Here is a 17542-nt window from a genome sequence, read left to right as displayed (position 1 = left end):
TTTAACGAATTCTACTCTGCTACAGCTGTATGTGTAGAAATCTTCAGATGGTATTCCAAAAGTGTGCAAATTCTGTACTGCTTACAGATGGACTGACCTGTTCGATATCATCTGTCTGTCTATCTATCTATCTATCTATCTATCTATCTATCTATCTATCTATCTATCTGTCTATCTATCCTCTTACCTTAGATCCTCCAATGGTCCCAGTAAGATTTCTCTTTCAGACCCCAGTAGTGTATAGTTGGAAGGTAGACGGCGTCCAGCTCTTCAGCTTGATTTACCAGTTCTGATTCACATTGTATAAAACTGGAAGTGTAATCAGATAGTTATAGTTGTACTCTGGCCAGATACTCAGCCCCATCATTGCATCATTAAGTATAGGATAAAGAAATTAAATCATTAATCCACTACTGGCATGTAACTGCTAGAAGCAATCCAAATGCTGGGATTTGTGGTGTGCACATAAATAATTAAAGGGGTCTTCAAAGTGGCCAATCTACTATTGATGACCTATCCTGGAAATAGGTCATCAGTAGTTTACAACTGGACCTTCTCTGATGATTGGATGGAGAGATATATTTTGGCTGTTCTATTGCTTTCTATATTTATAGAGGTCTTCCAGGCAGCGCGCTGTCAGTGCCCGGATACACAGAAGTCAGAGTGGAAGCCATGGCTCCGACCCCTGTGTAGTGGTTGGCACGTGTAAAGCAAAGAGAGCACAATTACAAGCTTCAGCCACTATACAGAGGTCAGAGCAATGTCTTCATATCTGATCCTTGTGTATCCCTACGAAGAGCTGTTTGCGAGGCCAATGTAACGTTCTTATTGAAGTAACCATGCTTGGTATTACAGGCAAAGTTCACAATGAAATGAAAGGGAACTTTGCCTGTAATATGAAGCCTGACTCCTGCATTAAGAGCAGAGCACACCGACTTGGTGACCAGCTGATTGATGGGGGTTCTGGACAGCAGATCCACATTGTTCTACTAGTGATGACCTGTGCTATTCGATTAATAATTTACAACTGGGTCACCCCTTTAAGGCTCCTTTTTAGGCTCCACTCACATGCGTTATAGTGTTATAATACTACTAAAAATGGGATTCCTTCACTTTACCATCACTACACATCAGGCTAAAATGCTGGAAACAAATGGAAATCTGCTGAAACGGAGACCAAAGCTTGCAGCTTTGTTCTTTGCTTTAGAAATGATAGACTACAGTCTGGATGCTGTTTTCAGTGATCCAGCCAAAATATTGGAATGAATGCTGCAATAATGCAGTGTGAATATAGCCATTCAGAGCGATCTTCTAGATATGATAGCTTTTATTGGCTAACAAAAATACATGATGTTATAGCGAGCTTTCAAACTTACTCAGGGTTCTTCCTCAGACATAATGGGATGGATATGAAGACACATTTATATATAAATGTATATATATAAATATATACAGCACTATATAGCACTTAGATAAATACCAGATAGGGATGTTCAGAGCAGTATTTACTTAATTAGTCCAGTGACAAGGAATGGGAAAGTTTTATGATCTCTAAATTGATGTTAGGGAGCCACCTGGCCAGCATGTTACCTCTGGTCTGGGTTTCTCAAAACTCCTAATATCCATTGATGTAAAAACCACCTCCGAGATTCGTTCCATTTTCAATAGTATCAAAGGTGGTTATAAACTTGAATTCCCAAACTTTTTTTTGATGTTGGGACTTGAAACTACCTTTAAGTATGATAACTCTCATATATTGTATGTTGTGTCCTTGACTAGAAAAATGCTTCACGTCAGTTAATTCTGTCTTTCTCTCTTTAATCGCGTGGTGATGCAATCTCATTGCATAGTGCAAAGAAATCTGAGAAGCAGCTGGATAGGAAGATGAGTCTAGCTGCAGCATTTAGTATGGATTGAGAGGGGAAAGTCTGGTGCGGGGAAGGCCAATTAGCAGAGAGTTGCAGTAGTCGAGTCTGGAATAGAAGAGGGCAACAACAAGAGTCTTCAGCATGTCCGTGGTCAAGAACGCACTGATTTTTGCAATGTTCCTGAGGTACAGGTGGCAGGTTCTGGCCAGAGATAGGATGTGGGTGGTAAAGGAAGGGTCAGAGTCCAATGTGACTCCTAGGCAGCTGGCATGCTGTCTGGGGGATATGGTAGTGCCAGTTACTGATATGGAGATGTTGGGGGAAGGTCCGCTGATAAAGGTTGGAAAAACAAGCAGCTTAGTTTTTGAGAGGTAAAATTTGAGAAAAAGGGATGACATGGTGTTAGAGACAGCGGATGGGAGAGAGCAGTGCCTTTTAGGCTGATAGAGCACAGCATAGCAAGCAAGAGGTTATAGTCAACACTGTCAAATATAGCAGAAAGGTCAAGGAGGATTAGTAGGGAGTAGTCGCCCCTCGACTTGGCAGTTGTCAGGTTAGACATTTTTGTGAGGGCGATTTTGGTCGCATGGAGGGGGCGGAAATCGGACTGGAGGGGGATTACGACAGGGTTGTCAGAGAGAAAGCGAGTAAGGTGGGAATAGACCAGGTGTTCAAGTAGTTTGGTGATGAAGGGGAGGTTAAACATAGGTTGGTAGTTGGCAAAATCAGTCATGTCAAGGGTCCGTTTCTTTAGAAGAGGGGATATAATTGCATGTTTGAAAAAGGAGGGGAAAATACCAGAGGACAGGGAGAGGTGGAAGATGGTGGTGAGGTGGGTGATGATAGTCGGGGAGAGGGACCGGAGGAGTTGTGAGGGGAGAGGGACAATAGCGCAAGTGGTGGGTCGAGTTTCAGAAAGCAGTCTAGAGACTTCTTTCTCTTTCATTTGTTCGAGTACAGATAGTGGGTGAGTGATGGACGCAGTGCTAAAAAGGCCGGGATCAGGACTAGCTGTGCAATGTTTGGGGAATTCTTTAGGGATAATTTTGATTTTTTTTCCCCTTTGAAACGTGCAGCTAGCTCTCCAGCGCTGAGGTCTGGCACAGGGGTGTGTTTTTTGGGGGGCTAAGGAGGGACTGGAAAATGTTGAAGAGTTTTTTTGGTTGAAGACTTTTTTGGCATGATGGAGGGCGAGATTGTAGGTTTTAAGCATAAATTTGAAGTGGTTGAAGTCTGCAGGCTGTTTGGATTTACGCCACAAAAAAAATAATAGCTGATTGCTGGAGTTGCTTTGCAGCAGATCACTTTGTGATCTGCTTAATGGTATGGGTCCTTTCTAACAAAAAAAAAAGTGTATCATCTACGACAATGGTATATTTAAGGCTGTTTTAAGATGAGTGTATTACGGACACGTTTGCACACGTATTATGGATAAGTGTTCCTGCCAACCAAGGATCTTCTAACCTGAAACTGTAAGTCTGTGAGTTCTGTTTCGTTGAGCCCTTATCATGGGTCCTGGATGCACTGGTACTACACTAGTCTGAAACTGGCCTAAGAGTGATTTCACATGGCACAGATTTCTGTGATCGAAACATAAGCACCCTTACCATGAGGCAAGACGAGTCTCCTGCCTTAGGTGGTGCCTCATAGCAGGAAGGGAGTGACAGGACCTGTGATGATGTCACGATGGGCATTGCTATTAAGTGGAGACTAGGCTGTATGCTAAAGCTGAAGGCCCTGGGATGATGTAATAAAGGGAAGAGCTCCATAGTTGAGAGTGAAGGTTCTGTGATGATGGATTTTTGTATGAGCTTTTATAGTCAGGGAAACACTGGGTATTGAAGTACTCTCCTCTTATATCTTCCCATTACTATACCCTAGAGATCCTAGGAGTTTTAGCTTCCTTTCTTATATTCTTCCCCTGTGATTTCCTCTGTTAACCCATACTGTACTGGATATGCTGGAACTTGTATTTTTTTTCCTCCTATACAGGGAACTAACTGGGGGAGGGGGCAACTGGGATATGTGCCCTAGGTCAAGCTAAGCTTTCCAAAGTTGTACCTTATCCCCCCCCCAACCCACTCTTCTACATGATCGCCATAGATGTGCCCATTAATCCCTTATCTGCTCTAGACCACCAGAGTTCTGCATATTAAACCCTTCCCTGCCTTAGGCTACCAGGTGTAAGCCTCCTTCTGCAGCAGAAAATCTGCAGTGTATTACAGCAGCAAAGTGCATGGAATTTTGAAATATCCTGTTCACATATTGCAGAAAAAAAATCTGCAGTGTAAATTGACCAGCGGTGCACATTTTAAATCCTCAGCATGTCAATTTTTGCTGCAGATTTAAAGTGGGGTTAGCAACTCTTGGGCCTCACGTCTACTTCATGCAGTGGTATCCATGCGTGCCCATGAACATGGAGAGGAAAAGACAGCTTCTTACCTCTCCGGATCCAGCGCAGGCCTCCTTTGAGCTGGCCGGACCTTCTTTCTACAGCAAAGCGGATGCGCGCGTGAGCACCGTCCGACGCGCCCAGCAAATGCGCAGTGCTTTCTTTTTTGTTTTTTGAATCTGCTGCTTTCCCGTGGATCCGCAGCACCTCCACAGTGACAGCTGTGGGTGTGCTGCTGCGGGGACGGCTTCTATTGACTTCAATGGAAGCGGTCCCTGTGGTATCTGTAGGAAAATGGAGCATACTGCGATTCCTTCCCATGCATGCGATCTGCACGCCAGAAAAAAAAATAAAAAATCACATCTGCATGCTTTTACTGGCCGTGCGGTGCTAATGTATCCCTATGGACGGCAAGACATGCGTATCTCCCGCGCAGGAGGCATGCACAGGTTTTATAATTAAAATCCACCCGTGGACATTTGGCCTTTAAATGAGGAGGTGAAATGTGTGTCCCATGTGGTTTTCACCAATGGTTTTTTATGTTGATTTTGATCTGCACCAAATCTGCCACATTAACATAGTCTTAAAGGGGATGTCCACTAAAAAAGAGATGTGAATCCAAGTGTGAAAAAAGGAAATAAAACCTGCGCCACCCTCCTCTCTAACTTGGTTAAATGCTAAGCCTTCAGCAAGAAACCAGCTGGAGGTAAAGAAAAGTGCTTTAGGGCGAGCCAAAAAGGCTGGGGGGCGGTTGCCATCTTGCTGTTCAGCAAAAGAAGCAGAGGGCTAGGCATACTCATGGCGACAAAAAGTACCTTGCCATCTACAGGACTCCAGATTGGTTTTCATGGGAAATGTGTAAATGTATTTTTTTCCCTTGTAATAGCGCTCTAGGGAAATTTCCTGCCAGCGGCAGAACACCCAGTGAACTGCTTATATCCAGGAACCCTTCTAACATAAGCAGATTTTTCCAAAGTGGACAACACCATATACATGATGGTATTGATAAGAAAAGTTCCAGAGCTCCTTCCGACCAATCACATACTCATGGCACATAGCAGTTGGCTCTAACCATTGGTTTTCAGAGAATGCTGTAAGTTATAGTCTGACCACAACTGAAATGCCGCAAATTGGAGACCACTGGCACACACTGACAATATGCTATAAATATTTGTGATGGAAAACCCCTTTTAAGTAAAATGGCTGTTAAAAAAAAACATTCATAAAAATTTCTCCAGAAAACCCGAAAAGTTTAAAGAAATTGAAAATTTACATTTAAACTTATAATTTCCAAACTAGTCATTAATTACCTATTGCATAAAATTATATGTGTTGTGGATGTTTTTCTATGTGACCAGGTCAAACAGAGAGATAATCAGAGTGAAAAGTCCAAAGGAGTGAAATGAGGTTGCAGGTTAAATAACTTGTGTTTTCTATAGGCAGCATTACCCTGGAAGCCAATAAGTGTGTTTAGTGTTTAGTTCCTTCATGAGCTAGATGTCCTCATTTGCCCTCTAGTGAATGATTGACATTAGTACCCAGAATACTGCCAATCACTCCCTAGAGGGCGAGGTAAGATTTATATCTCATGAACAAGAACTCAGAGTACAAACTAGAATACTGGATTTGTGCTTTATCCAATTTTAAAACAGTTGTTTAGAATTAGAGAAAGATGGCTGCTTTCTTCCAAAAACGGCACCATAACCATCCACAGGTTGTGTGTGGTATTACAGCTCAGCCCTGTTCACTTCAATGGAGCCAAGCCACCATACCAGACACAAGCCATGGAAAGTGGGGTGCCATTTCTGGAAAAAAAACAGCCATGTTTTTCTAATCATGTATTATTCCTTTGAAACTTGGTGTTGGGTAGACACCAACAGCTACTCTGACTTGTCTAGGGTATTTATTACAATGCCAGAGCAGTGGGGTGCCAAATTGTTGCTTTGGCAATTTGAAGCATTGCAGTGTATTATAGGAGCAATCAAGCTCCTGTTGATGATCAACAGAAACATTTTGTGTTAAGTTGAAGTTAAATATTTAAAAAGCAAAACAAAACACGACATTTTCCCTATTAAAAAATACACATAAGGGGGGCGTGGCCTAGCAGCCGAGGACACCGGCCGCATGTAAGGGAAGCTCCCGGAGAAGCCGACCTGCCAGCCATCCTGACATCATCCTGAGGGCCCCCAAACTCACCCGAACATCTCCTGAAGCAGAGAGGGAGAGGAGGGAGCCGGCTGTAACATCCGGGTGGCTCCCATAGCAGAGGTAACGCCGGCATCGGACCCGCGATTCCGCGACCGCTGCCGCCGCCATCTTGAGTGCGGCGCTGACCGCCGGGAGATCGGAGGACAAGGGAGGAGGCGGAGGAGACCGCCGGGGCAGAGAAGGCAGCGCTGAGACTGAGGTGGGGTGAGCGGCAGTGTGGAGAGGAGAACGGCCGCACCGGAGCCCTCATATAGCGCTGAGTGAGAGAGCTGCGCTCCTTCCCGCCACAAACTGCGGGGGGGGGGGGGGGGCCGAGGGGGAAGCTGCACAGAGCAAGCAGAGAAGAGAGTTGCATACATACCCCTGGAAAGGGACATCTGCTTGCACCCCTTCACTGCAGTCAGCCCCAAAGTGCACAGCTATCAGCTCCTGACAAGCTGGAAGTGCAGCACAAGTAACTGCCACCCCAGGGGGAAGAGGAGAGGGACAAACAAATCAAGCCCCTTCTAATGTGAGCAGTACATACCTAAACTAAAAGGTGCCATTGAAGCCCCAACAGGCACGAAAAGGTGAATTACCAGCCAAAAGGCATCACAAAGCGCACGCTCCAAAGAGAATACACTGCAGAGCACAGCCCTTTATAGGCCCCCTACCGGGTATCTAACACCCTGTAAAGTCATCTGCCATAAGAAAAACGAAACAGCAGAAAGACCCATTATGGGACCCACTAGGCAGAGCTCCTCAGCTGACAAACTAAAAGTGTTCGCTAGAGGGGAGACCCGCAAAGATCCTGGCCCTGAACCCGCCACAGCAGGAACATCAACGGCGAAAGACACCAGCCCAGGTCCACCCTAGGGCTCAGTTCAAACCCTACAGCAGCTATCTGATCAGCTCATGAATACAGACATCTACGACCACTCTCACGGGAAAGATCGACGAAGTTAAAATGGACGTAAGCCTATTAAGGCAAGACCTCCAAAACCTGAGAGAACGAGTCAAAAGTACAGAAGACAGAATCTCCACACTGGACGACAACGTCCCTCCAATGTCAGCCGCAATACGTGACCTCACACAAAAAGCCGAATACTGGAGACAAAAAGCGGACGACCTCGAAAACCGGTCAAGACGGAATAATTTGCGCATAGTGGGTCTACCAGAACGAGCTGAAGGGCAGAGACCTGAAGAATTTATGGAAAGATGGCTCCGCGAACTTCTCCCCAATGCTGGACTATCACAAGTATTCGTGATTGAGCAAGCCAATCGGGTCCCTATGAAGCCGCCTATACCAGGAGCGCCGCCTAGACCCTTGCTGGCAAAACTACTCAACTCCCGAGATAGAGACACTATCTTACAAGCTGCCAGAAAAGGAGGCCCTCTGCGATTTGACAACGCCGCAATATCTATTTTCCCTGATTTCTCGGCAGACCTCCAGAAACAACGGGCCTCATTCACTGGAATTAAAAGGCAGCTACGAGACCTGCAACTGCCATACTCCATGATGTATCCGGCGCGACTACGAGTGATAGACGGTGATCGCACGCGCTTCTTCTCTACACCATTCGAAGCAGAAGAGTGGCTGGCCACCAGACGCCCACCAGAGAGACTGTAAAGTATAAATAACCGCTTTTCTTCCCCCCTGCAGGTACCAGGACTCTAATGTGAACAAGCAAATACGCAATAAAAGCTACCCCGGTGCCCGCCAGAAATTATACCCTAGCTGCGCCCTGCCAATATGCGAGACCGAGACACGGGACTGAAACCCCGACTGTATATTGCTGCTGCCCGGTCTGGCCCCCCTCCCCTGCAAAGGGTGGTGGACCGTCCTCCCCCCGATGTTGGCAACAACGCTAGTAATTTTTCCTCCATGTGTTATTATTGTATGTCCCCCTGACCCCCCTTCCTTCCCGCCCCCTCCCTACCCCCCCTAAGGGGGCCCACCCAGTATAAGCCCACTAAGCTAGTAACGGCTTCTATCAATACCACATTAATCTGATAATACCTCAGGTATAGTCTAGGATATAGCTATACTATGTAGGTTCCCCCAAATATTAGTCGGCCACGAACGCTATCCCAGCAGAGGAAGCACTTAAAGTTTGTTGTAAACAAGTTATCTGTGTTCCAAGTTGGTAGTAAACTACCGTAATGTTGACGAGTTGTGTATATCAAGAGCTCCATGTCTTCTGTAAAAACGCATTGAAATACTGTTGCATGACGTATGTTAAAGATGTAATGGTGTGTCACGGGGGGACTCCTGACAGGCAGAATGCCATAAAGAAATTTATCCGGATCCGATTGACCTGTCCTTGCCTATGGCGGAGGTAACCTTCGTGTCCTGGAACGTCAGGGGAATGGGATCGACCAGGAAGCGTTCCTCGATAAATTCCCTAATACGCTCCTGGCGACCACATGTACTATGCCTGCAGGAGACCCACCTCACACCTGAAACCACAAAAATCTTGTTAAAGCCATGGGTACAGTGGTCCGCTCATTCATGTCACACATCCTACTCCAGAGGGGTGTCTCTGCTGATAGCAAAGTCACTAAGATGGGAAGTAGAACAAATCAAGAGAGACCCAGATGGTAGATACATTTTCGTAAGATCCAAAATCAATAATGACCCATACGTTCTCCTGTGCTGCTATAACCCACCGCCAGCAACAACAGCCATTCTGGCAGATGGCGTCCAATTCGCAGCATTCTCACCAGACGCAACAGTTGTCTGTATGGGAGATATGAATCTGGTGATGGATCCCGTAGTGGACAGATTCGGTGGCGGTGCTCGGAGGGAGGGGGACGCGGGCAGGACTCGTCTCGCCTCTATTATATCGGTGACGGGCTGGCTGGATCTGTGGCGCGTATTTCACCCACAAAGACAGGAATTCACTTGCCACGCAGCTCACAATAATGCACTCAGTCGAATAGATTACATATTCGGGTCCCCTTCTCTATTCCCCAAAATCAGCTCCATAGAGTTTCTGCCCCGAGGGATCTCGGATCACACACCAATCCGCATGATCCTTAAAAACCAAGGCCAGGCCACTATCAAGAGAATAAATGTACACCCATTCTGGCTGTCACTACTTGGCCCCAATGACCGCATACCTGACCAAATCCAGATCTATTTCGAAGCACACGAGGCGCACACAGACAAACTATTAGTGTGGGAGACATTTAAGTCCTATCTTAGAGGATGCTTCAGATCCTCAATATCCTTTATCAAAAAAGCCGCTGCGTGAGAAGGAGAGCGTTTAGCAGAGTGATGCCAACTATTGGAAAGAGAGTTTATCGCTGACCCATCAGACATTAAAAGAGACAGATGGCTCCAGACGGGTAGGGACTACTTGCTATATTTGAGAGAAAAAGCCCAGAGGAATCTCTTTTACACACGACAATCGTTTTTCGAGCTGGGAAACCAATCTAGCAAACTGCTGGCCCTTATGGCCCGACAGGAGACTGCCCCCCCATCCGTCCTGAGAATAAAAACAGCCCAAGGAGAAACACTTACTGACCCAAAAGAGATCCTAACTAGATTCCAACAATTCTACGATGACCTATATCAAACACGAACTGATTATCTACCAGAAGAACTAGAAACATACTTGACAGACATAACATTCCCAGTACTGCAGGACACCCATAAAGCCCTGTTAGATTCCCCAATTACAGAAGAGGAGATTGGGGAAACATTAAGTGACATGGCAAAAAACAAGACCCCTGGCACAGATGGTCTGCCGATAGAAGTCTACATACAATACAAGAAAGAAATAATACCACACTTGCTCTCCCTATATGAACACATATTTGATAACAATCAGCTCCCAGAATCGATGTCGGAAGCCAATATAGTCCTCATTTTAAAGCCAGATAAAAACCCAGACGACTGTGGCTCATACAGGCCTATATCATTGTTAAACACAGATTATAAAATCCTTAAGAAAATATTGGCCGCCCGGCTAAACCGAGCCATAAAGGACATTATTCACCCCGACCAGACGGGCTTCATCCCCGGAATGTCTACATCAGACAACCTTAGAAGGACGCAAGTAATCACGCAGGTGGGGTGGAGGTGGAGGTCAGACTGGGCCCTGGCCTCATTGGACGCGGCCAAAGCATTTGACTCGGTCGAATGGCCATACCTGATGGCGACTTTACGGAGGTTTGGGCTGGGAGAATTATTTATTAAGTGGATCTCTATACTTTATAGATCCCCGACCGCTAAAGTAGTGGTGAATGGTCTGGCCTCTACCTCCTTCCGGCTACATAGGGGGACCCGACAGGGTTGCCCTCTTTCCCCCCTCTTGTTTGCGATCGCAATAGAACCCCTGGCCTTGAAGATCCGACAGCATATCGCATATAGAGGCATCTCGATAGGACCCAGAGAGGACAGAATCGGGTTATACGCAGATGACATAATACTGTTTATGTCAGACCCCAAAAACGCCCTCCCGTTAGCCATCTCCCTAATAGACGAGCTTGGAAACTTCTCAGGACTACGCATAAATTGGCAGAAATCCGTTTTTATGCCCCTAAGAACAGAAGGATGGCAGATGGGAGACATATTTTGTAAGCTGCAGGTCACCCCCCAGTTTAAATACTTAGGGATATGGATTACCAGAGACCACACGCATAGCTTAGACCTAAACATTACCCCCTTACTGACAACACTACAACAGAAATTAAAATCCTGGAGTTCCCTGCCACTGTCTGTAGCAGGTAGAATTAACCTCATTAAAATGATAATACTCCCCAAGTATCTATACTGCCTAGAACATGCAGAAGCACCCATACCACAGAAATTCTCCAAAAAAACCAACTCTCTAATAATACCATTTATATGGGGGAACTCTAGAGCTAAACTCCGTATGGATACTCTACAGCGGCCTAAAGAAATGGCAGGAATGGCGCTACCAGACTTCAAAATTTACTACCTAGCGGGACAAGTAAGGTACATCCGACATTGGTTATCGGGCTCCCCTCTCCCAAACTCCGAGCACCACCTGATGTTCTTTCTCTCAGAGGCATCGCTCTGGATCCTCCTAGAAAAACCGAGATTATTGACCAAGCAGTTGCTCCCCATACATAGACTCGCAGCCAATGTGTGGCAGGCATGCAAGCGTCTGACGAAGCGGGAAGACACCCCTCTGGAGACCCCCCTGTGGGATAGTAGAGAGCTACCACACTTGATAAATCTACCAGACAAACAATTTTGGGTAAACCTGGGAATCACCACCCTAGAACATTTATACTTTGATCAAGTCTTAGCTTCCTTTGAACAGCTACAGCAATTATACCAAATACCAAGATCCGGTTTCTTCAGGTATCTACAACTCAGACACGCCTTAACAGCACAGTTCCCAGAACCCAGGCAGCCTTTCTCCCATTACCCACTAATAGGTATACTGCGCACCCAGGGACCCAAAGGCCTGGTATCGGTGCTATACACCCATCTACTACGATCTAAGATCCCCGATATGCCCATGACAGTGATGGAGAGATGGAAAGATCTCATCCCCACCCTTACGAATGAAGATTGGGAAACTGCGATGTCCACGTACACCGCGGTTTCACCAGCCGCAAATAATAAATTAACACAATTATATATACTGCATCAATGTTACTTGACACCGACCAGACTCCACAAAATGAACAGGACACCCACAAACCAATGCCATCGGTGTAGAGCACCTAACGCAAACTTTAACCACCTAATATGGAACTGCCCTAATATTGCCACATACTGGGGAGAAATAACTGAATTTCTAACTCAACTGATGGGCGTACCGGTACAATACGATCCAGCGATATGCCTCCTGGGTATCTTAGATGAAGAACAGTGGCAATATCATGACAAAATATTTCTCACTAAGGCGTTATTCTATGCCCGTAAAACAGTGGCCCTGCGGTGGATGGATAGACGCCCCCCGACACTCTCAAAATGGCAGAACATAATCAACGCCATACTACCGTATGAAAAAATAGTATACAAAAACAGAAAGTGTCCAGGAAAATTTGATAAGATATGGGAAAGATGGTGCGGATCGACTGGCACAGTATTCACGCAAGACAGATTCCAAAGCCTAATGAGAGCAACTGTACCTAGAATGAATCCGTAAAATAAGCAAATATCACTGACACCACGAGCAAATGTAATGACACATTGTAATTAATCCCTGCATATGTTAATGTGACGTATTTAAGAGCAATTGTATGACCACATGGAGACAAAATGTAACCAAAGTTGTTTATTCATGTTTTGTATGGAATATACACTGTTCAATAAAACGAGTTTAAAAAAAAAAAAAATACACATAAGGGCCCCTGTCCATGGCAGTGATTTCGCTGACGGTTTACCGCCGGCGAATCACGCCATCTGAAGCTTTCCATAGCATTGCTATGGAAAGCGCCGGCCCCCTGTCCACGAGCGGAGAATCATTGCGATTCTCCGCTCGCGGCCGGCAACTCACAGCATGCTGCGAATTGCGCCAATGCTCCGCGGTCAACCTATCTATTAGATAAGGCTGACCGGCAGAGATTCGTCTGCAGCTCCGGCTCCCGGGCAGCGGCTCTGCAACGCCCCTGGACAGGGGGCCAAAATGGTAATAATATTATGTTAAAGTTGTATGTTTCTCAAAGTGCTACGGATACAAATATCAACTCTCACAAAAAACAAGTCCTCACACAATATTACCAATGTATAAAAGTTATATAACATATAACAAAAAATACATGGATTTTTTAAGTACTTTATTGAAGAAAATAGTAAAAATCAGTATAGCAATAACACTATAAATGTGGTATGCCATAGTCATAATTTCAGAAAAAATAAGTTTAACAAGTCATTTATACCGCATGGGGAATAACGTAAAAAATCTAAAAAAAAAATAAAAATCAGTGTATATCTACACACATACTACATACACACCCTAGCTTTGCAAGAAAATCGAGTCGTGGAATTCCCTGGATTTCTGTGTTGATTACTAGTGGCATGCGGTCTGATTGTTGTCTAAGTCACAATTATAGACAAAAACCAACAGTTGAAGCATTGTAGAGAGGGCATCATGGTTTGGGTCCCTTGGCTGCCCCTGGACCTGGTTGCCTTATAATCCTTGAGCTGAAGCATCCAACAGTTGTCCCATAAATAATCGCTCCCGTGCTTCCACATAGGAGCGATCATCCCTCAGTCAATGGAGGTGGAGCATATATAAATGATGGCTTGTTTACTTGGGCCAATCGTCGTTTGATTTTTATGCCTGAAGAAACTGAACAATGAACTAATTATCATTTGTCGGTCAGTTGCTGCTGGCATTTACACTGAACAATTATCGCTCAGATTTCTGCGATCCATCAAGAATCTGAAAGAGTGTTGTTCAGTGTAAAATGGCCCTAAGTTTGGATTAAAACATTTTACAGAAGAATGTAAGGACTCCCGTCCAGGACCTCAAGCTGAAGAGACATTGGGTGATGCCAGAAGACAATGACCCAAGGCACACAAGTAAATCAACTTAAGCCCCATTTACACGCAACGACTATCACTCAAAATTTGTTGAAACGATGGCTTTTTAATAGTAATTGTTGCGTGTGAACGCTTCCATTTTTCACTTTTCAGTTGATTACAGATTTTTAGGTGAGCATAAACCCTATTGTTCAGCTGAAGAGAGATAGCAGGGACTGCACACTGTGTTCTCCACAGTAGCAGCTGATTACATTTTATTCAGCTGACAGCCCGGGTAGCCTCACTCAAAGACAATGCAGCTGAGTGCAAAGTCCAGACCACATGCTGGGATTTGCAAACAGCTGCTGGAGGCTCATTTACATGCAAATGAAGCTGATAAAGTGCTAATGGGCATTGGTGCCAATTAGTACTTTATGCAAAATGATCTCTAGAACTGTCAATCTGTCAATGGTTTGAAAGATTGTCTTTGCATGTAAATGAACCTTAAAGAATGGTTTGGAAAGAAGAGTTGTGTTTTAGAATAGCCAAGTCACAGTGCTGTACATAACCCTACTGAGATGCTGTGGCATGATCTAAAGAAAGCTGTACAAGGCATCTTAGAAATATTGATGAACTAAAACACAATTGTAGGGAGGAATGGTCCAAAATCTCTCCTCCATGTTATAAAAATCTTATTTGTAGCTTTAGAAAATATTTTGTGGAGATGACTACTACTAAAGGTGGAACAATGGGTCTTTAAATACAGGAGTTCACTTAATGTTTCTCCCAGCATCTTTGCTCAATAAAGGGCATAAATGATACAACTGTTTGTGCGTTACTGGTTTTGTTTGTCTATAACTGTGACTTGGATAACAGTCAGTCCACATTGTATTAGTAATCGATGCAGAAATCCAGGTAATTCCAAAGGATACACTTACTTTTTCTTGCAACTGTTGGCTCTTACCTGGCACTCTAAGGCCTCCTGTCCATGGGCGATATTGCAGTGCGTTACCCGCAGCAATAATCCGCCCTCGGGTAACGCAGTGAACACTTTCAATAGCATTAGCTATGGAAAGCGCAGCCCGATGTACATGAGTGGAAATCCAGGCAATTTTCTGCTCATGTATAAAAGAATTGCGATTTTCTGCAATCAACCTATTATTATGATAGGTTCATCGTGGGAAAACACACGGAAAATCACGGTGACATAATGCTCCCCCATGGCGGAAATCCGCAACGCCCGTGGACTGCCAGCCCAACTTTCCCTATTATGTTAAAAGGGAATCTAACAGGATATTGGATAATAGTGGCTATGAAGGCTTTGAGAGGAAAAGCTTTAAGGTAATTAAGGAAAACTATGAAAGACGTTGGCTTGGAGGATGTTGACTAAGAGGACCTTGGCTAGAAAGGCATCATCTCTTCATAACAGACCTTTATGAATATTCTAGATTTACGCAAGTGCTCCTCAAATACTCTTTACAATTCTTCGGCCACCAGACCAATTTGGAGGTGTACATTGTTCACATTGTTAAGCAGACAACCTGAAGTTCATCACAAGAGGTTATCAATACATAGATAACAAAATCATTGTAGATTTACATATGAATATTCAGTCAGGATACAAGTTGGTTAGATAGTGGGATCCTATTCATGGCAGACCTTCCATTTTGCAGATAATGTTTTATCACAAACCTATCCAGATAGTGATTCGAATTTTTATAGTTGACACTCATTGGTCACACACGAGGTAAAGCACATATCTTATGGGGCAATGGTCCAGCTGTGAATCCAAGTGCAGGGGTCAGATCTACTGTAGCCCCAGGAGGAGCCTGGAATGTGAAGTTCTGCATCAGTCTTGTGAAGAACAAAAAGAGCTCCATTTTGGCCAAGCTCTCTCCAACACAACTTCTCTTACCTACAACAATAAAATGTAAAAGAATAAAAAGTTTCTAAAATACCTCAACTTGGCTGTTTTTTCAAGAAATTGTGGAGCCTGGCGCTACAATATGAATGGGCTTGCCCAATTTGAACATTTGCATAGCTCATCACCATTTATTAATGAAAAAGAGGCAAAACCATCCTCTCCTTGGATAGATGTCCCAAAGGTGTCTGATGTAGAAATGCCTCCCAGATTGCCCAATACAGATGTGCCGTTCTTTAAATTACCCCTAAACGAACCTGTTTAAAAAGCCACCATATGAGTCCAAGACCTACTCCCATGGTGCCTGCTTCAGATGCTTCTGGGCTGGAATAGGCTGAAATAGGAATCCCCTGCATTTTTGACCTTTTTTGAAAGTAGTCCTACCCACAACAGCGCACATATTGGGGATTTAATTCAGCATCAGTGCAATAGTTATTAATAAAGCTATTACCCCAATAAACCTGATGTTTTTGGTGAAACCTTGAGGGGTAACCCCTGATAGATCACACACAGTGGAAATCGTGGTCTTTGTCACTCTAAGTAAAGATCTGGAAGTAGCCTTGTCAACTAGAGTACATCTGTTTACCTTTCGGGGTAACAAAGAAACCTGGGTCATAAAGGGGTTGGCTGCTTTATATATTTTTTTAAATATGGGCTTAAAACCATGTAATAAGGCACTTACTAATAGCCTCATGTCTTAGGATCACTGCCAATGATTACAATAGCCCCTGCCCCCTTGCCTCTGCACTACCCATACAACATTACTATTAAAGCAAGGCGTTTTCCTTTTATTGCACATTGGAAACCAATCTCCTTTTTCTTGGAAAGAACATTTTCTCTTCCACAACACTGCATTTGTGCTAGTCTCCTGTGCCTAGGACTGATAGTAGAGAAAATTTCTATTTTCTACTCTTTACTCTACCAAAGCGCTAAAAGACAACATCTGAGATTACTCACCGGCTGAGAAGGGCAGAAATGCTTCTTTCCTTACAAAATTTCCACTTGAATCCAAGAAGTGTTCTGGGTAAAACTCATCAGGTTTTACAAAATGGTCCTTATCATAAAGTACGGAGGTCAGCAGTGCAATCACGTGTATTCCCTGGAGATTTGAAAATGTGTATATGACATATTTATATTGGAATTTAAAGCATACCCTTTCAGATAACTTTCCAAAATAATTTGCTATGTGTGTACATGAGGAATAACACTATTTCTGGCCATTACAAGGCTTGTATCCTGCACTTCTCACCAATTTCCCCATCTACATGCTGCATCTCTAATTCTCAGTTCTCTCTGAGCTAGTTGGTGTAGACTAGCTGCTATGATGTGTTCTATACACCGCACAAATAGAAGAGAACATTCTGCTCTCTGTAGCATACACATAAATAACGGCATCATATCGGATGGTATAGGACAAAAGTGCTGTGCAATATAGATGTGATTCCAGTATCTGCAGGGCAGTAAATTGGAGGGCCCTGTTACAGGTTTTGCATTGAGGCCCAGAAGCTTCGAGTTACGCCTTTGCATTTATTATAAACAAGAAGGCAACACAAACATGTTTTGACACTGGATTCGTCAAGTGCACAGATCAGAGGGAAAAATTAACAACACTTCTATCTATACACATGGAACTATAAAGCAGTGTATGGGCAGCACTTCGCTGCTTCGACCCATGCTGTGGCTCGTAATTGCAGACATAGCTGTTATTGAAATCAGTGAGA

General features: G+C 44.3%; 1 protein-coding gene across 3 annotated transcripts in view; it reads right to left on the bottom strand.

The window, feature by feature from the left end:
- Positions 1-13195: 13195 nt before the first annotated feature.
- Positions 13196-17542, bottom strand: part of LOC136620888 (cytochrome P450 2K6-like) — a 63242-nt gene continuing 58895 nt past the window's right edge. For all 3 annotated transcript variants that reach the window (XM_066595943.1, XM_066595951.1, XM_066595960.1), the window contains 2 exons: positions 16779-16920; positions 13196-15815 (listed from right to left, as the gene is read on the bottom strand). In XM_066595943.1, coding sequence (XP_066452040.1) covers positions 15637-15815; positions 16779-16920 — 321 coding nt within the window. In that variant the 3' untranslated portion in view covers positions 13196-15636. The remainder of the gene's footprint in view (positions 15816-16778; positions 16921-17542) is intronic.

This window comes from Eleutherodactylus coqui, chromosome 1 (assembly GCF_035609145.1).
Source record: "Eleutherodactylus coqui strain aEleCoq1 chromosome 1, aEleCoq1.hap1, whole genome shotgun sequence".
NCBI classification, from domain to species: Eukaryota; Metazoa; Chordata; class Amphibia; order Anura; family Eleutherodactylidae; genus Eleutherodactylus; species Eleutherodactylus coqui.
The sequence above is the reverse complement of the archived record's forward strand: the minus strand, read 5'-3'. Positions and strand labels throughout refer to the sequence as shown.